Raw genomic sequence first — 21,019 nt, forward strand, 5'->3', positions numbered from 1 at the left:
GAATAATTATGACCTTTTATACTTTGGCTATTCAAAAATAGCAGATATACAAGCTCATAGTGCCGAGCTATGAGCTTGTAGATCTGCTATTTTTGAAAAATCTTGTACATTTGTGCAAATCTTTGAATATATATATTTTTAAAGCGAACATTTGTAACTCAAATCTTTGCTTCTGGGGGTCCCTGGAACAAAACATTTTAGATGGGGGTCCGTGGCCAAATACATATCATTTTGGGGGTCCTTGACATGAAAAAGTTTGAGAACCACTGTTGCAGGGTGAGGTCAACTTGCCTTGCCTTACCTTGGCCCCTCCTCCTCCGGATGCGCCAAGTCAGCTGTCCGGAAGCTCAAGTTGTTTATGAAGTTAGCTGCTCTCCTGGCTTAGCATTCCGTACAGACTGGCGTTGTTTTGGAGCGGACATTCTCTCTTCTGACTGCATGTTATTGGCAACCTAACGTACGGCAGCCAGCGACACATTGGACAAAAATGAAAGTCTTATTAGTGTTCGAGCTTTTCACCCTGGTTTGTTTTTCGCTACTAACGCAGACTGGTGCGAAGGTAAGGCTATACGGCTAGCTTCATTAGCGTTAGCTTTTATTATGACGTGACTTATCTGCTTTTCGCTGTGAATTCTCCCTACAGTCACAGATCGGTTAAAGTTAACTGGGTAACGTTGGTTAACTTGATAAACAGTGAACCAATTACACCGCATAAAGTGTTAACATTGCTAACGTTAGACATAAGAAGGAGCTGACTGTGGGGAAATGCGTTTATGAATCATGTGATCAGTGCTGTAAAGAGTAACCAAGTACATTTACTCAAGTACTGTACTTGAGTACAATTTATGAGGTACTTTTACTTTGCTGGAGTATTTCCAATTTCCATTACTTTAACTTCTACTCCACTACATCTCGGGTCCAAATATTGCACTTTTACTCCACTACATTTATTTGGAAACTTTAGTTACTTTGAAGATTTTGATTATTATTACAAAACATTCATTAACCACTTCAGCCCTATATACATTTTGGCCATTTGAAAATAGCTGATCTACAAGCCCACAATGCGCCGCATTGTGAACTTGTAGATCTGCAATTTTCAAACGATTTTTATACATTTGAAATCTTGAAATGAGTATACTTTTACTTTAGGTACTTTAAGTACATTTTGATACCAATACGTTTGTACTTTTACTCAAGTGCATTTTGAATACGGGACTAATACTTGTAACAGAATATATCTACATTGCTGATATTGATACTTTTACTTAAGTAAAACATGTGAGTACTTCTTCCATCTCTGATGAATCATGTGATTGTCTGACGTGCTGCCAGGACAGCAGCTGACTGACATGTTTTATGTCGTTTCCTTCTAGAATTCTGAAGACATTCGCTGTAAATGCATCTGCCCGCCCTACAAAGACGTTGTGGGGCAAATCTACAAGCAAAATGTTTCTCTCAAAGACTGGTACACTGCCACAACAATAACATTAACAACATTCTTCCTGGATGACTCAATAGTTCACCACTATTAGCCGCAAGCAACTTAAATGCTACAATGTTTTCTGGCATCTAAGTTGCAATACCAACCCTTGACAGCCCATTCATTGAAACAGAAAAGTCCTATCTGATTGTATTAAACAACGTTAAACTCACCAAGATTGCAGCTGTATGGATCGTCTTTGTATCTGGCAAGTTTTTGTTTCATAAAAATCCATCGTAGACATGTTATGAGCTACTTACTGTCAAAACACACCTGCAAGGAATTTATTTACAGAAGCTTTTCATTTTATTTTGTTTCGCACATGGTAATGTATTACAGTAGTGTATTACAGTACACACACTTCATATCAGAGGATATTAGCTCATAACATGTCTACGGTGGATTTTTATGAAACAAAGAGGATAACTAACCCAAGCTTTCCGACCAGCTGCAATCTTGGTGAGTTTAACGTCGTTTAATTACAATCAGATAGGACTTTTCGGTTTCAATGAATGGGCTGTCAAGGGTTGGTATTGCAACTTAGATGCCAGATAACATTATAACATCTAAGTTGCTTGCGGCTAGTTCACCACCATGTAAGGTTCTTAACTAACACACTACTGTTTTATTCCATTTCCCAGCAATTGCCTTCACGTTGTTGAACCCATGCCAGTTGATGGGAAAGACGTGGAGGCGTACTGTTTACGGTGTGAGTGCAAATATGAAGAGAGGAGCTCAGGGACCATAAAAGTAAGTTCGAAGGAAGGATTTGGCCAGTTTTACCACCTTGACAAGTAATTTACAATATTTTGAACATTATCATGCTTACACACTTCGCTAATAAACTATTCAAGTTTTGGGATTATGCTACTACAGAATCACGTTTTAACTGTCCATTATGTTTAGGTTACTATCATAATGTACCTGTCCATTTTGGGCCTGCTGCTTCTCTACATGGTCTACCTGACCCTCCTGGAGCCCATTCTGAAGCGGCGTCTGTTTGGACATTCCCAGCTCATACAAAACGATGATGATGTTGGGGTATATGTTTTCCTGTTCTCTTCTTAGTCCATTTAAATCCAGCTCGTGACATCTGTTGTAATGATGGTCACACTGTATGTCAGACTTATTCTACTCGTCCAATCCTGACATGTAACATCCTTTTGTCATTCTTTGCTTTCAGGACCAGCAGCCTTTTGCCAATGCTCACAACGTGCTGTCGCGTTCACACTCTCGACCTAATATGTTGAACAAAGTAGAACATGCCCAGCAGCGCTGGAGGAGGCAGGTCCAGGAGCAGAGGAAGTCTGTATTTGATCGTCATGTTGTTCTCAGTTAAGCTACTCTGCTGGAAAGAAGAGCCCTGAGGTCGAGCAAAAAACACTGTGACAGCCCTGATTTTCTCTCACATTCTTTCTCCTATGTTTTCTACATACAGTCTCTGTCCTGTATTTCCTAAAGTATGATTTATTACATGTTTCAGAGGTGCTCCTGGTAAAGAGATCTTGAGTTTTGTAGCAATGAAATCCCTTGTCAGGCATTATGAATTGTCATTCTCACAATTTTAACGGCTTTGTCCTTACTAATTTGCACAGGTACATTCAACCGTATACTCACTGTCTAATTAATAAGAGCTAGTGAATCGGGTTAAACATTTAAGGTATAGACACAACAGACGTTCATTATCTCCCATGAAAAGGGAGATGTTTAGCGAGACATGTAAATTCCAAAGTTTACCATGCTGACTATTTTTGCAGCCACATTTTTGGGATGAAAAGAATGTTGGTCAAAGTGGTTGGTAGAATGGACTAATTTACTAGTTACAGTCATGACTTGGAAGCATTTGGCTGGGTGCCAGCTATTTTCTATGTTTATCACAACGAACTGGAATGAGTGTAAAATCCAATGTTGACAAAAGAAAAACTTTTAGTCAACAAATAATCTAAATTTTCTATATTTTTCACAGGAAACTTAGTCTCTCAAGCCAGACAACTATTCTGCAATCTCTGAATGCTGCATAGAGTCACTAACTACGCCTCCTGAATGCAGACAACGGAAGCTGTCATCCGTTTGTCATTTCCGTTCACGAAGATATGTAAATCTTTTTGAATTTGCTATTCTGCCAAGTAACAAGCTATATAAGCTTCGACTAATTTGATTTAGATCAAGACAAATTTGCGCGACTGCAATCATGAAAGAGAAGTGGGGGAGCATCCGCTTTACTCTTGTATCATTTTCAGCACTTTAGGCGGAAGCATTTGAAAATTGTGTTAGCCAACAGTCTGGCTTGAGAGACCACAAAGAACAATGAGTGTAAAAAACCTGATTGTTAACAAAACATTCATTTTTAGCCAATAAACCTCAACCTCCTACATTTATCACTAGAAACTGGAATTGATGGTCGAGAGGAACACATTTCTTTCCACTAGCCATTGAGCCACTGTGTTCACAGCTCTCGTTCACTATTTTACCTGCCACATATTTTTTTTGACTTGACAGTGGTTGGTACCTGTCAAAGTAGCCGCTGGAATGTACTCTGACTAGCTGCCGTTGTAACTGTGGAGCATTTGGCTGGTAGTATTTGCCAGCCAGTTACAATTAACTTTGACATGCTATGTTTATCAACATGTATTGAAACGAAATTGTGTCTCCTTTAAAATGCATGTTTTATAACATTTGTATATACATTTCCTTTCAGTTTCAAACCATTTATCCATTCTGTAATGGTGTGTTTCATGTTGAATTGCTGGTGTCAAAACTGAAAATATTTGACATTTGAAACCCTGCATTTAATGATAGCAGAAAATGCTGTAATTGTACAAGTAAAAGTAGGTGTGTTTTCTCTCTTTACAAAAACATTCTTATTGGAATTAGTGCACTGATGCAACTACCTAGATAAGTTTAATTTATCTATTTCTTATTTTTCTGTTGGGTCTAAACTCACTGATATGAAGTGCTCCCTTTTGAAGGAAGGTTCTGACTAGCGTATATTGACTCCTATGTTGGACAAAGTTGATATTACTATACTTATTCTGAGCTGTTATCATTTTTGATTAAGTTGGGTAGTGTGAAGGGTTGCTTTGGTGTGGATCACCACCACTGTTTTGAGACAAAAGTGTTCTTAATACTTGTATATGTGATACCTTTACATTTTAAATACATTTATGTTTGAGATTCTTCCATTTTTTTGTCTTCAAATGTATACTGTATGTGGAAGTCTTTCCTATGAGTTTGAACATCAATCACCAATATTTAAATTAGTTGCTCGTTGAAATGTCGGTCAGTTAAACTGCCATCTTTTATTGCCTAGGAAAGTGCAGTCGATATATGCATGAACATCTCTACAAACCAGAATTCACTTGAGTGTACATGGTATGACAGAGATGAGTGAAAATCACACAAGACAAGCTTCATGAGGTGAGGCAACACACAAGATTAACTGAATATTTGTTCAATCTCATGTTTTGCAGGTATTAGAATACACGCCTAGTTGTCAGCTTTCTTTTGAAACATGCTCTGAGTCAGCATTGTCCAATCCAAGCAGATGCCAGTAGTCAGTGGGGTCTCAAATCATAAAATGAGCATGTGATTCACTTTGGTTCACATTAGTTCCTGTGGTTTCAAAGACAAAATAATGCACTTCTTGCATGGCAGTGTTAATTATTATACTACAATTCAAAGTAAGCCACAAATAATGACGTCCAAGTTAACAAAGGAAGAGAATCTTGTGTACAATTTCTGGAAAGTTCTAGTTTCTTACTCGCAAGCAACCACCAGAGGGCAGCATGGCTTTACCTCCCATTATACAGAACAATAGGCTAAAAAACAACAATAGATTTAATGGGTCAAATCATTCAAATACAGAAGGGCTAGGCCTACATAATGACAAAGTAGCCTATAAGTAAAACAGTAGGATTAAATGTGTCATATTTGTCATCTATGACAGACAGACTATTTTGCGGCTATCCCTTAATTCGCCATTCTAGGGTAATTTGAAGTAGAGAATACTTTACAGTTTGCACAGATTTAGAAAAACAGACAAACAACAAAAAACTGTTTCTGCGAAAGAAAATGTGCAAAGATTCGAGTGATGCGCGACTTTACAAAAAACATAGGCTATAGGCTAGTCTACTGTAAAACACTGTAGAAATGTGTTCTAGCCATATTTGTTGCCAAACTCGCCAATTGAATAGCTTATAAATTAAAATAATTACATATTAAGTGTATGGTGTTCTTCATTTAATTCATTCACCCCGGCTTTGTCTCATTTAAAACCCTGCTGAATGCTCAGGGAGAAAACTTGGTGTTGTTGCCAAACTTGCCATCAGTGGTGGAAAAAGTACTCAAATGTTTTATTTGAGTAAAGTATCAATATCACAATGTAGAAATACCCCGTTACAAGTAAAAGTCTGGTATTTAGAATTTACTTTGGTAAAAGTACAAAAGTATTGGTATCAAAATAAGTACCAAAAGTAAAAGTAGGCTACTCATTATGCAGAATGCAAAATGTATAAAAATATTTTGAAAATAGCCGATTGATCTAGCTCAAAATGCGGTGATGCTTGTAGATCGGCTATTTTCAAAAAGCCGAAATATATAGAGAGCTTAAGTGGTTAATGAATGTTTAGTGATAATAATTAAATCTACAAAGTAACTTAAGTGTTCAAATAATTGTAGTGGAGTAAAGATACAATAGTTTTTTTTCAGAGATAAGTGGAGTAGAAGTAAAAGTATTGAAAATGGGAAATATAGGACTACTCCCCTAAAGTAAAAGAAAATACCTCAAAATTGTACTTAAGTACAGTATTTGAGTAGCTTAGTTACTTTACACCAATGCTTGCCATCGATTAAAAACATTAATAGCCTATTTAGCGGTCATCATGTCATCGTACTGCCTGGTGTGAGACAGAGATTTATTCACTTTAAAAATCTTTTACACAGAACGATCGTCATCGTTTCCTGTGCTGTCCCCTTTTCTCTCTCTTTTTTTCATTGCAAGCCATTATACAGAAGAGATTACTTTTTCGGTGCAGAAAAGGCAGATTTCAGGGTTCTGAGGCAGAAAGCTGCAGGACGTCGATCTGTCCCAGAATGGATTGTTGAAGAAACCCCCCAGAAAACAGCAAATCAGGTAGGTTTTTATTCAACGAATAATCTGACAATAACAGAGAAATATAGGAAACTAAACCAAATTTAAATAGAAACTATTCTGTATGCTTTGTGGTATGAAGTGTTAAAGAAAAGATTAGTTAAGATGATCATATTAAAAGTTATTCAAGTATATGAAATAAGACTCTAATTGTATTAGATCGACGCAGACTAATTGTTGCGTTGATTCGGTAAGAACTGTGTTTTTTAGCCTTCAGAAAGCGTTCAAGTAAGAAAAATAGGCTTTCTGCTGTAGATGTAGTTCAAAGTCACAACCTAGTGGGGGCGCGCTTCAGCCACTTAGATCTCCCCGATCAACGCAACCACACACTGTACAATCATCAGAAAGTGTTACTTTCAGTGGTGGAAAAAGTACTCAATTTCTTTACATGAGTAAAAGTATCAATACTGCAATGTAGAAACACTCTGTTACAAATAAAAGTCCGGAATTAAAAATGTACTTGAGTAAAAGCACCAAAGTATTGGTATCAAAATGTACTTAAAGTACTAAAAGTGTTTTCAAATGTATCAAAATCTTTTGAAAATAGCTGATTGTGAGCTTGTAGATTGGCTATTTTCAAATAGCCGAATTATATAGGGCTAAAGTGGTTAATGTATGTTTTGTAATAATAAAAATTACAAAGTAACAAAAGTTTTCAAATAATTGTAGTGGAGTAAAAGTACAATATTTGCCTCTGAGATGTAGTGGAGTAGAAGTAAAAGTACTTAAAACTGGAAATACTGGAAATAAAATTTGTACTAAAGTACAGTACTCGAGAGTAAATGTACTTAGCTACTTTACACCACTGACAATCATCAGTGTTACTTTAAGAGTGAACAAAATAGGACCTTAAATTTACACAGAGTTAAAGTAACACTGATGATTTGTCAGTGTAGTAGTCTATGTATTCTCTTATTGCACCTTCAGAAATGGAACGAGATTCGTTCTACATTTCGAAAGAAGCCACACCGAGGCAGAGACATGCCTTATGGCATTTTGGAATATCAAATACAGGAAAGTGTTCTCACGTTTCAGACTCCGTCAGACCAATAAAGCAATTCTTAAATTCTACACGCAGTGTTTTCCCCCGATGAAATGTCAGTAACCTACAGGCTGCAAAGAGGCAGGCTGTCTATCTCAAAAGTTACCAAGGTCAAGGAAACACTTTGTGGTTTTCAAAGTGTCCTTGATGGGGTACCAGGGGCTCCCCTGCTAAATTTGTTAATATAGCATCACAATCCGTTTTACCACTTTAACCCTATTGTATACTTTAAATATTAAAAAAATGTCCTTCAACACTTCTGTTGGTCCATGGCACAATATATTTTTTATTTTTTTACAGCCAAATAACCTACTATATCAATTTGGGGGTCCTTGACATGAAAATGTTTGAGAACCACTACATTATCTTTTATGAGCAAAGCGAGGGTCCATATTTATTTATCCTCTCCACTTGGTTTAAGTTTGAGATGTTTGCTGACACTTGAGTAAGATGCATTATGCCACAGTGGTCCTCAAGGTCTGTTGACACACAATAGTTGGACTTGTGTTATGGCTGCTGTGTGGTGAAAAGTTAAAATGCCATGAAATGCCACTTAGCCTCATGGAATGCAAACTATGTGTCCTTGTACTGGTCAAGACCTTCTGCTGAAATGTTATAATGCTGGAAAGTTGTAATGCAGTTGTGAGCTTGCAGATCGGCGTGACTCCATATGACAACGGATAGCTAAATCAGGCCTTAAAGTATGTTTGGTGAAATTATAGCTTAGACTACTCATGAATCTTCAGTTATCAATTAAGGCTAAATTATTTTAGACTGTTCCCATGTTTCAAACACTGCCAGTTGAACTTTGAATATAATCACTTACAGGCTAATACTATGTATTATTTATTCAGATTATTATTATTATTACACAGTGTTAGATATAATATAAAGCTGAATGTTTCCAAAACTAATATTGAAAAATGATATCACAATATTGATTATAACCTACGTACATGTACATACACTGTCTTGCGATCATTACTTTAAGATGTTTGGAAAATATGGATATGCTTTTTTGGGCATCAAGACCTTTATTGAACCTGCACAGAAAAAATATTTTCAGCTTCACCCAGCTGATGGCCGCTCAGATGGCCATTTGGAGGTGGGGGGCTGTGTCTTGCTCAGGGAAACTTTGACATGTACACTGGGCGAACCGGGGGGCAACCCGGCAACTTTCCGATTGACTCTACCCATTCATCTACAGCCACCCCTGCTGTATTGTGAGCCTATTGTTATTCAACAGCTGTTGATGGCAAATAAACTTTGGGGATTGATCTATTATGATGTTATATGGAAGGAGTAACCCAAAGATGTCAAAATCCCATAAGGGTACATTTTACACTCTCTCTGTTCATTGACACTGAGGTTTTACAGTGAGATGTATTTTCTCATCAGTGCCTGGCTGGTCTTTGTCAAAGATTTTAACCAGGTTTTCATTCATACGAATACATAAGTTCGCAGATTGAGGCCAACTGACTATGGTAGACAGCTGTATATTTGCACTATCTACCAAACATTCTTAACACAAAGTAATAACATGGTAGATGTAGAAGTCATAGGTAGGCCTATTCCACCCGCGGTCTTAGGATAATACTTATAGGTCCACATGGACACAGCAGCAGCAGCAGCACGACTTTAAAAGGTCCCAAGCATTGCTTTGGTAGCAGTTTTCTCCATGGGTCATAGACTGCAAATAGAGTCCATATGAAAAGCACAGCAAAAAGAGTCCTTAATGGTGCCTGGGGCTATGGTATGCACTTATTAGAATTATGTATAACCAAACACTCACAGAGGAAGCCTTGTTTTTGCTCTCCCAATGGCATCATAATGGCTACCTCTTATCAGGAAAATATTTAACATAGGGTACTTACTATAAGATGCTGTTCATATACTCTTCATAAACAGCCAGTGATCATATTTGGGATAGCCTACTAGTGGTCATATTTTGGAATACCTTAACCTTACACACAAAGATCTGCATCATATTACTCACAGAATGTTCTTTAAAGGAAGAAGTCTTTCAAGGAGAGGTAGGAAGTTTGCATTGGGCAAGTTGCATCTTCTCTCTCGGTATCGGCTTACTGTATAGGCCCAGAGGGAGGAGTGTTGATGAGGCCTGTCAACGTGAGACAACTTAATACTGGAGTTTAAAATGTTGCTTCGGGATTGCTCATGAAATATAATAGGCTGTACATTGAACTGAACATATTGTCACAATAGAATTCTGCAGATAACTAGAGAGTGAACTCAACCCTTTGCTGTTTCTACACTGAAAGGCTTTCATTCTTCAGCACAGGCCATCCTTATTTCCATAGCTCCATCAACCCGCTGACCTCTGGCTATTTTAAATATCCAGATGCAAAAGAAAAAGAGCTCACAGGAATATATTTTGTAATATAATGCTACAATGAAAGCAATATAGCATTGTGGGAGGATCTTCTCGGGTGTCTTAGGACTTTAGCTTTACAGAACACGATCAATGGATATCTTTAACAAACATACAATATGGTGCACATGTCATAGTAATTTTCCCGGGTTCAGTGTGTGCTAAGGAAATGGCATGTTCTTCCAGTTGTGCGAGAATGGCTTCAGCAGGTGAATGAGAGGAACAGGTGAAGACCTCCACAGGTGATTTCTAAACAGATTTATAGCATCAAAGCTCTGAGGTCAAAATTACAAGACTAATTCTAGGTATTGGATGTAAGTGTGTTGTACATTATGTTATCAGTGCTAGGTAGATAGATATAATACTAATGCTTATGTTGGCTTGCTCTTTGTTTTCCTGTCTGATGTCATGTAAGAAATAAAATTGCCTTTCATGAGAAATCCAGATGGCATTGCTGGAGGAGAATGAATTCCATGAGTATCAGGTTAAGTTTAGGTAAAAGAGCCAAATAAATGGTGCCTATGTTTCTAAAATGCTTAGTATTAATTTATACATGTGTAACTCAGAGCCAAATTAATAACTCAGAGTTAAATTAACACTTAGGATTTCACAGTGTAAGTGCTGTGAGGAATCTTTTTTTTAAGGAAGGGGATTCTTTATAAGACTTTGAAATGTTGATAGCTATAAAGTACACAGTGGCAACACTAGATACATCCTCCTGACTTGATGTTCTGGGCTGTGATGACGGATGTCTGTATTTTGTGACTTCCCCTGTTCCCAAGTCTGTAGAATGATAAGAGGTCCCAAGAGACTGAATTAACCAGGACACAATGTGAGTGAAGTATGTGAGCTATGGGGAGGGAATACTTGGTTTGTGTACATGTTATGTATGTGTGTGTTGTGTTGTGTAGATGTCATGTGTGTGTAGTGTTGTGTAGATGTCATGTATGTATGTTGTGTAGATGTCATGTGTGTTGTGTTGTGTTGTGTTGTGTTGTGTTGTGTTGTGTTGTGTTGTGTTGTGTTGTGTTGTGTTGTGTAGATGTCATCTACTGTATGCATGTTGTGTAGATGTCATGTGTGTCGTGTTGTGTTGTGTTGTGTTGTGTTGATGTCATGTATGTATGTTGTGTAGATGTCATGTGTGTTGTGTTGTGCAGAATAGATGTCATGTGTATGTTGTGTAGATGTTGTGTGTGTTGTGTTGTGTTGTGTAGAATAGATGTCATGTGTATGTTGTGTAGATGTCATGTCATGTAGTATTATAGTATTGTATACTATTTACATGCTATATATTATGTGAACTATATATTTTGTATATTATAAATTATGTTCAGGGGAATGCTTCCATTTTCAACTATACAGAGCTACTCTTTAGATTGAACCAGCTCCCAGTTTATGATACATTAGATATAGAATGAGTTGCTTCAAACTCAAGACATAAATAGGGTTATTTATGATTTGAAAATGCTGTTAAGACTGATCAATCATTAGGCAGATAACACATGAGTGAGAGTGCTGGGGCGTCAACTGTGTTTGTTTTTGATTACATGTATCCTGGAACTGATGAAAGATTAGATTGTTGTATCCTTTGCTACACAGTAAAATCCTTACAAATGGTTACAAATGGATAAACTATCACTGATGCTTTCACTGTATAGAAAAGAGGCACTGTTTTCTTTTTACTATATTTTGTATTGAAAAGTCCATACAGGATTTGTTATTGGCTTTATGAACCAGAGTAGCTATACGTATATTCTTGTAATGTGAAGTGACTGTTGACTGGCACAGAATAGTCAAAATAACTTGATATACTATCTGGCTTTAAGAAAGTACATATTGAAATACATGGTGGTTTACAAGAGCTACAAGGGTGTATTTTGTGGTACAGCGATGCAACAGAGCCATCACAAACGTTAAAAACAAGAAATAACAAAAATAAAAGCCTAAACTGATATTACATTTAGTTTTTCTGGCCACCTTTAATTCAAAGAAATAAGTTACACACAGTGATCTAATTACATCATGGTCTTATCCCTGTCAAAATCATTTAAACCCCAGCATCGTTATTGTGGGGAAAGCTTTCGCTGAAAATAGCAGATCGACAAGCTCACCGCGTTGCGAGCTTGTCGATCTGCTATTTTCAGCGAAAGCTTTCCCCACGATAACAGAAAACAGAAAAGACACTAGTATTGAGGCCTGAGGGACTCCGGTTACCCATATGGGGTTTAAATTATGTTTGGGGGGGAATTTCTATGTATTTAGACATTCTAGAGAGTTTGTGTGACTATTGTTAAGCTGGTAACATGGCATCATCTATTCAACTCCTGAATATGCATGATTGTGTGTCAGAGACATTGGACCAGCCTGACAATAAACAAGGGAGCCTGAATGTTGAGAGGAGGGGGCATGGGGCCAAATCCTCTGAAGAGTGGGGGGCAAACAACCCATCTCCATGGCAACAAGTCCTGCCCTCGGCTCTCCAACAAGCTCGAGGAAGGAGGCAGGGTTTTTTTTTTTTGGTTTGGTTGGAAAGACATGACTCGCAGTTTATTGACAAAGGCAGGTATCCGGCAAAAGTTGCCAAAGTGTTTCAATTTATACTAGGCCATCGGGATTGTAACATCGCAGGGGAATTAATCCAATCCTGAAAATGGCCATGGATGTGAGACGCAGCTTTGAGGTAAAAAGCCGATCGCAATTGCCTTTCATAATAACACATTAACATGTTGGAGAGAAGATCTTCAGCAGCTCAACTTTTATCAAGCTCGTAGCCGCAGCCTGTTCCAATCGGTGTAATGCTCTAAAAGACAGATCCGTGCAATCTGGTTGTATCTCGTGTAAAATGTGTAACATAATCCTATAGAGACCCGATCATCGTGTCCATATTTGGTCATTCACTTTTTTTTTTTACGACGTATAATATTTGCTATGATGTTTGATTCTGCTTTCCATTTGAATGAAAGAACCCACAACAAATAGGCTAATATCTATGTTCCTGTGAGTAGCGCTATTCTGTAGAGAAGTGACAAAGTGTACCATCCTATTAGAGTTTAATTTCCAAAAATGAAGTCCTGCAGAGTGTAGACAAGAACAGTCCAAGCTGAAAACAGCTCTTTTGGATTCCAGTTTAGCGGGTTTTTACCCTCCTCATATGTTAAAGAATATTTAGAAATTATTTTGTCACTTTCAGAGGATAGATCTATCATTGCGAATACAAGAAAGCTCGCCCCCAAACACGCTCGCCCCGGCAACCGGCAACCTCGGTCGCCAGATCATGTTCCTAAACGTAACCGCAGTAAAACTATTGCCTTATTTATACCCTACACTTATTCCTAACCTTAAACTCAGTACAAACGAATAAAAGAATACAATAATTACAATAATTGTATTTTTATGTTGATTTTTGAACTGTTTGGTTGCTACTATATATGTCTATGAAATGAATTCAAGGACCCCAACGGAAACAAGTCCGCAAGGACTTTTTTGGTCGGACCTTTTAGACAAAAGTATTATAAATGTAATGTAACTGTGTTGTTTTACATTCTTTTGCCTAATAAAAATGTCAACCAATCAATCAAAGAACCATGGGGCAAGTGTGTTTTGGGGCGAGGTTTCCGTTTACCATCCTTGCACCATCTCTATAACTTCGAATAGGCCAATTCGTGTTGGCCAAGTGTAAAAATCTAAGTCACAATCAACACAGCATGTCCTATTCTATTCTACCCCAGTAGGCTATCTAATAAGTTTAGCTTTGTTCTTTCCTTCATTTTGGTTCTTCTTCTCCCTAAAAGACTATCCATTGTCCAGATCTAACAATGACCCTTCCCTCTCACTGGTCAGCACAGCACACAGCTATTGTGGCCCCTCAATAGTTCCCCATGCAATGCTTGTATGACAAGACTTTCGTTATTATAAAATGTGATTAATACCCAATGAGTGGTTGAAATCATACAGTAAAGAGTCTAAACTGGTCATATTACGCAAGGTTTTCATCTTGCATAAAACATTTTAGCATTACCGACATAATAATAATAATAATTATGTTATTACATTCTGAGGAAGATCTGAGGAAATAGCTGCTCTCACAGGTAGTTGTGGAGAAATCATGTGATAATTTAATTTAATAATTTTAATAACGCTATAGTAATATACTGTAATGCTATTACAGACAGTGATGGAATAAAGGCTACAGAACATGGCTAAATGCTGTTCCATATTTACATGTGTGGCTCCTAAACACCTCGTTTGATAGTTGTTTAAAATTATATGAACAGTTACAGTGGCAGCTTGAGAACCAGTTTCTGTGATCAGATCATTGTGGTCACATAATGATGGATAAATCACAGTGCAATATGGATGCTTTTTAAGCAAACAATCTACAGCTTTGATTTTCGTTAACTTTTTTCTTGCTACCTGCTCAAAGTGTTGTATTGTTGTCCATGGCAGTGGTTTGAGCAAGTGGGGTCCGAGCAAAAGTAGTTAATATAGTATCACAATCATTTTAACCACTTTATCTATTTATATGTTGGCTATTCAAAAATAGCAGATCTACAACCTCACAGTGGGTCACTTCGTGCCACGCTGCGAGCTTGAACATCTGCTATTTTTTAAAGATTTGGAAAAATATTGAAAATGTTTGGAGCATTCTTTTTTTTTACATAAATCTTCTCTTCTGGGGGGTCCCTGGCACAAATTGATTCTCCAGGCCTTAGGCTATAGCCATAAAAATTTAGTTTTTTCGGTATAAAAAAATTTGCCTATTCTTTTAGATTGTGGGAATCAGGTGTCTTACCTTACACATTCCCTAGTTTGCTATATTATACTAGCGTTTCTTTTCTTCACTTAAGCCCTATTCAAACATTCTAAAAAAATCACACCCTGTGTGAAGTGGGCGGTGTCTTGCTAGCTAATCACAATACTGAATGGAGTCAACCAATCATGTACAAAAGATAAATACATTTATTGAAACACTCTTTATGATGGACGAAACCATAACTTGAAAAAAACAAATTTTTGGTTTTTTTCAAGTTATGGTTTCTTATATAGGGCTATGCACATGTGTCATGTGACACTGGCCAATCACAGTCCTGAATAGACTGTGATTGGCCAATCACAGCGCAGGATAATTGTACACATTTCCTGGGCCCAGATCACAGCGCAGGAAAATGTACATTTTTCCAAATCTCACTTATAGGGGCGGTTTCACCGCCCAAAAATAGCAGACATTAAAGTGACTGATGCATAGTTTATCTTTTTAATTTTCAGCATGGTGAAGGTTGAGATCACTCAGCATTTCCCTTGAGTAATTGATTAGCTCAACATCTGCTATGCTAATCATAGCAATGAAAGGCTTAAAACACATGGGAACATTCTATAGAGCTAGAATCACATTTGAAAATGTGTTTATAATACAGGAGATTTGACATAACCAAGCCGCTTGCTGTACCACAAAAGATTTGGTTTTTGAGGTAGGTTTAACCCTAGCTTTAAGAAAGTGGTTAACAAGAGTACATCTTGTCTAGTTTATCTCCTTGTAAAGTCAAAGCCTGTGTCAGAAGTCAGCTGCAGTGACACAGAGCCTAGCCCCCCTGCTTCCTAGCCCCCCTGCTGCAGCTCAGATGGACATAAGCCTGTTTTCCACATGCCGGCCTCCACAGCTGTGCATGCCCATAATACCCAGGCAGACTGCACAAGCAGAAAATATGCCACTATGGCCATGAGGAAATGGCTGAAAAAATACAAAAGGACTATCTATACCTGGTGTTCAGTCTACACTACAGTATCTATGTAGGGATTAGTCAGGTACGGCAATGTTCAGCTTTCAGTCACACGTCGAGCACTGTGGTGTCCCTATCCCGAAAACACTTGAAGGACTGGATGTACCAGTCCTGCCAAACAACAGCCATATTCCAGCAGGATTCTGTTAAGCCGTCCTCTTCCCTCATGCTGAAACAGCAGTAAAAGAGAGAAAAGTGCTCAGTCTTGTGTAGTTTGTGTGCCTGTGATAGGCTGCTAGATGGACACACACGCTATACATCCAGATGCAAGGCCTGTGTTATTAAACTTTCAGTATCAACAAAAATGTATCATATACAGCATGTTCTCTACAACACAAACAGCTCATTTATGGAAGAATCTATGTCTGTACATCTCACGTGCGCAGCCCATGTGTCTGTTATTGTAAATGCTTTTATATGGACCACATATTATGCTGGGGTTGAGTGTCTGGAGCCGAACCTCAGTCCCTGCACCAGGATATTTATGCAGTAACTCAACTCCCACACTCACAAGCTCGGTTAACATGTTGGATTCAGAGAGCTCAGACCTCTTTTTGTCTGTAGTGCACAAAAATGTCCTTCTGGAGAGAACGAAACAATGGCCTGGATCAGTGTGTGGGCTTCATGTCCGCCAGTGAATTGTGATGACTGGAAAGAGTTGAGAATTTGCAGAAGATATCACTCTTCCTTTTGCTCACTCCTTCTTGGCTGCAGGCGAGTACCGTGGTGGTTTAAAAACCTTGGTAACAGCCGGCTGATCAGCAGAGACGGAGGACCTGTCTGCCTGGAGAGCTGAGGTGTAGCAGACTGCAGAACCAAAATTAGAACATTAGACTCTACTTCTGGAAGGCATTGTGTCTGCCGCTGCCGGCTTTTCAGACAGGATGAAGTGTGTTATGGAAATTAGAAGCAGAACCCAGCTAGCTTTCCCAGGAGGTTAATGGATGTTTGTCCATTGCGGTGACACAGTCTAACATAATGAAATCACATCCTACACCATTATCCAGTGTTGCATTTATCAAAATAATAAAGAGGTGCCAGAGAGGTGCCAGCTGCTGTACTTTGGGAGTATGCAAACTAAGTGTGCAGTCTTTATTGAATGAGAAACAACGTCTTTGTTAGTATGTCCAGGTGTTCCCACCCCTCTCCTTTTCTTTCACCCTTTGAAAGCATTCCTTAATGAGTTGAATGCAGAGCTCTGATGGATAGAGCAAATATTAGTGCATGCCTGCATGTGAAGGGTAGATCTGTGTGTCTGTTGATCTGACAGGGCCAAGGACTTACCTAGATTCACTTTTTGTTTAAATTTTGCTTATGGATGGATATGTACACACAGAAGCGTTGCCTAATATTTGTGAGTTTCACACAACTGATAAAAGGTTTACTTTTTAACTAGATGTCTCCCTCTCAAGGACACATTGTACAAAGAGGCCTTCTATTCCAGCCCCCACATCTCCCTCCGACCTAGAGACACTCTTTTAATCTCACATGTTGAATGTGCTGCTGTAACTAGCAAAAGATTACCTGTTATTATGCATAGTCCTTTGGGAAATGGACATGACACAGTCAGAAATCTTAGTTAGCAAAAGTAGAGCATGTAAATAGCTTTTTAATGCTTTGGTTTAATTTCTTATTGTCAGTTTTCTCTAAATCCTGAAAAAGATTCTCCTGTTTCAAGTTCCATTAGCATTAACATGTTAACAAGTTTATATTTCTTCTTTTCTGTTTTAGCTCCATCATTTTGTAGTCTTTGCTCCTTCTTGATTCATTAACCTCCCTGCTCCTCTCTTCAGGCAATGAATGTTCACTGGAGTTGGTATTTGAATTCAAGCTCTCAGGCTATGGTCAATGGCACTGTTAGGTGGTGAATGATGGGAGGTAGTTAAACCACTTTCAACCTGGTGGTCCTATTTTGTGGCATGTTGCGATCTTGTAGATCGAGCCATATTTTCACTACTATTCGTCATATGACAAAGTATATTGGGCTTAAGTGGTTAATGTATCTTTTTAATGATGAGTGATTTCTGAAACCACACATAGAGGACTACTTATGCCTTACTTCAGCTATCACCTATTAACCTTATGTAAACGCACACAGTGACGATATGGAAAGCACTTTTTGCATTTATTTAAACAGACACTTGTGGAATGAATCCTTGGAGTGGTCCAAAGCGTTGGCTCAGTATTGCTGGGTCAGATTTAACCATGATGAGGCCACTTCCTGTTGCTTGGAAACCACTTGTTGAGGGACTTGTGTGTATAAATCCTGTTGTCAGCCATGTAAACGCTGTGAGACTGCACTAAAATGTAAAAGAGTTGTGTGCTCCCATCTTTCATAACGTCACGCTGAATGTCGTTCAGTTTTAAGTCAACAGGTTGTTCTAAATCAGGCTTATGTCAGGTGTGTGTCCCATTATGGATGAAGCTATTATTTTAGTGCAAAAACACAACATGTTTTTGGAAATCTCTTTGTAATTGGTCAAGGTTTTAATCTACTATTGCAAGTGATATTTGCTTTGAGTAAAAAGGTGCTGATGATAAAAAAAAACTTAAATACATGTCAGAATCAAAAATCCCTATTTAGTGTTTTATTCTTCCCTTGACATTGCCACATACAAAGTAAAATCCTCAGTGTCAATTTATCCATTTGTAACTGTGAGACTGTATAAATTAAACCAAATGGTTTCATTTGTACATTCAGAGTTGAATTAACACTGTGTGAAACAATATCCACTTAACACAGGACTACCAACAATGTACTTCAGCAAACACGACTGATTCTCATTATAATGCACACGTTGCAGAATGTACATTTAGACAGCGGACTGGATGAGACAGTAGACAGTAGACAACTAGACATTAGACTCTCTTCTTATTATAGAGCAGTATATCATAAGCCTGAGGTAAAGCATTAGGACCTGCACTCACTTGTATTAGTTAGTGTTATTATTACCAATCAATCACTGATGCCACATCTGACGGCAACATCTATCAATGGTATCATGAGCAATCACCCTCATTGGCACTAAACTCCACAGTAACCCGTAACCCCCCCCCCCCCCCTCCCAGTGTTAACCCATTAAGACCTGAGGCCGATTCTACGAATGCCTTCTAAATCAGTAGTTCTCACACCTGATGTACAAGCTCGTGGCGTGCTGTGTGCTCGTATATCGTATATAGCCAACGCAAAAATCTAAAACGACACACTATGCTTCCCCGGTAATTTAACTCTGAGAGTGTACAAGTAACCAAATGGACCCGTAAGAGTTTTTGCACACTCTCAGAGTTACAAATGTTTAAATGAACACTGAGGATTTTATACCAGATTTTCATGTGCACACGACAGAGGCGTAATACTGAACTCTTCTGGAGTTTAACTTGCATTGAGTTTTGACAATATCAAGAGTGAATTTGTCTTACGTCCGTCTAGTTGAATGTGCTTCAAAGGTCCTCCAGATCTTGTTTGGAAATACTTGTTTATAGCTTGTTATTTAGTGTAAGGAGATGCTATCGGACGCCAGGAAGTTAGTTGGCTAACGCCTTGGTGTTTATGCTCCAAACTCCATTTTGGACCTTTGTGGCCTTCTTGTCACATTGTTGCGAAGCAGTTAAAAGCTACAAGAAATGACAATAAATTTATTACGGAAATAACAATTGATCTCATCTCAAATGTGATGTAATAAGAGTGTGTGACAGCTTCCAAGCTGTTAAAAGCTTGTTGCTGTTTTCTCCCCCTAAAGTTAGTGTATATGATGATGTAATGGTCCAATATGTTTTTAATGAGTAAATACAAAATGTATAGCCTTAAAAACTAAACTATAGGTTTAGTTTTTTTCTCAATTTGACCAAGTGGCAGCTGGTAGGCCTATTAGACAGAGGTAACAATATTCATATGCATTTCATTGTTTTAACTGTAATGCCCATTACCCACACATTTCAGCGTACTGCTACTACTGTACTACTACTGTGGGAAATGATAAATGTCAAAATTCTATCTAAATGTTAAATAGGTCTAGTACCTCATCATATTTCATGCCCTAGTTTTATATTAATATTTGTGGTGATCTACAATTTACAAATTTGGCATTTGGCAGGTTGCTTTAATCCAATTCTAAGTGTTCCAAGTGCAAGATCAGAGTAAATGGCATGAACCCTATTCAACAAATGCCAGGGTGAATGGTAACGTAAGTACAGTGCAAAGAAAAACAGTTTAGTTCTACAAAGTAACTAGCTCACTGAGTGCCAGAATTATTTCTGGCTATGTTGTCCCAGTGGCAGAGATTTTTTCAAAGTAAAAAAAAAAGTGCTTAGGGCGCGCTCCCCACCGCACTTTTATTTTACCTCTGGGGCGGAATCTGCCAATGCTTTGTCAATGCAAATGCGTGGATTCTTGAAAAAAATACGCATTTGCATTGACAAAGCATTGGCAGATTCCGCCCCAGAGGTAAAATAAAAGTGCGGTGGGAGCGCGCCCTTAGGAAGCGCTTTTTTTAAAAAAAATTTTTTCAAAAACACGTCAAACACGTCATTGGCACGTTGCGCCATAGCGGTAAAACACGTGAAACACGTCAATGGCACTCAATGAGCTAGGATATGGCCATGAAGGTAGGGAAAAAAAGCCCAAACCAAGCACACCTTTGCGGGTTCTGTTACAATACAGTACAGTACCGTACAGTATATATTGTTTCTGTAGGATTAGGCGCTACTGTTTAATACTGCTCCATTTCCTCTGAGGCTCAAGGCAGATAATAAGAACAGTATTTGGGTCGCCGGTAGAACAGGACCAGACCGTTTTCTGAGTGAGATCAAAATGAAGATGCATGCCCCCCCATGTCCCCTCGGTGCCATCCACTGTTACAGGAAATAGCTGACAGCAGGAATGCTGCCTCTCTCCTCATCTGTCTCTATAGGACACAGTCCCACTGCTGGTTGGCTGCCTTCTCCATAGTCCATACAACAACTTCCTGTAAACAAGTTGCTCCTGAGCGAAGCTCGGACAAGCACCCTCCCATCCTTCACCTCTGGTCTCTAGAGAGATCTCCATTTGACCCTCATTCTAAGCCATAACCTTTTAGAGATGGAGAATTGAGATAGAGGTGATTTTCAAGGCCAATGGCCTTTGGATTTAAGGGAGGGAATTGTTAATTGCAGGTCTTTGTAATTGTCCAGGAAAGTG

General features: G+C 38.4%; 2 protein-coding genes across 3 annotated transcripts in view; both read left to right on the top strand.

Annotated features, from left to right (window-relative positions):
• The first annotated feature begins 354 nt into the window (after window positions 1–354).
• On the top strand, window positions 355–4,663 carry tmem9b (TMEM9 domain family, member B). Its single transcript, XM_080435774.1, has 5 exons — window positions 355–559; window positions 1,377–1,468; window positions 2,125–2,233; window positions 2,390–2,524; window positions 2,667–4,663. The coding sequence occupies exons 1-5, from the start codon at window positions 488–490 to the stop codon at window positions 2,820–2,822; spliced, it is 564 nt and encodes a 187-aa protein (XP_080291900.1). The 5' UTR covers window positions 355–487; the 3' UTR covers window positions 2,823–4,663.
• A 1,834-nt stretch (window positions 4,664–6,497) lies between these two features.
• dennd2b (DENN domain containing 2B) overlaps window positions 6,498–21,019 on the top strand; it is a 64,442-nt gene continuing 49,920 nt past the window's right edge. The window contains exon 1 of one of the 2 annotated variants that reach the window (XM_080434309.1): window positions 6,498–6,614. The gene's annotated coding sequence lies outside the window, so the exon portion shown is untranslated. Of the gene's footprint in view, window positions 6,615–12,583; window positions 12,747–21,019 lie in introns of those variants that run through there. The other variant, XM_080434308.1, reaches the window with a different exon arrangement.

Source organism: Gymnoscopelus braueri, assembly GCF_963280865.1.
Source record: "Gymnoscopelus braueri genome assembly, chromosome: 1".
NCBI classification, from domain to species: Eukaryota; Metazoa; Chordata; class Actinopteri; order Myctophiformes; family Myctophidae; genus Gymnoscopelus; species Gymnoscopelus braueri.

What these genes read in the sequence shown, in the direction of transcription:
- tmem9b (XM_080435774.1), top strand. Translation starts at nt 488, where the DNA reads ATGAAAGTCTTATTAGTGTTCGAGCTTTTCACCCTGGTTTGTTTTTCG. An exon ending in TAACGCAGACTGGTGCGAAG is followed by an intron (nt 560 to 1,376) that starts GTAAGGCTATAC and finishes GTTTCCTTCTAG; the next exon opens with AATTCTGAAGACATTCGCTG. An exon ending in AAAACGATGATGATGTTGGG is followed by an intron (nt 2,525 to 2,666) that starts GTATATGTTTTC and finishes CTTTGCTTTCAG; the next exon opens with GACCAGCAGCCTTTTGCCAA.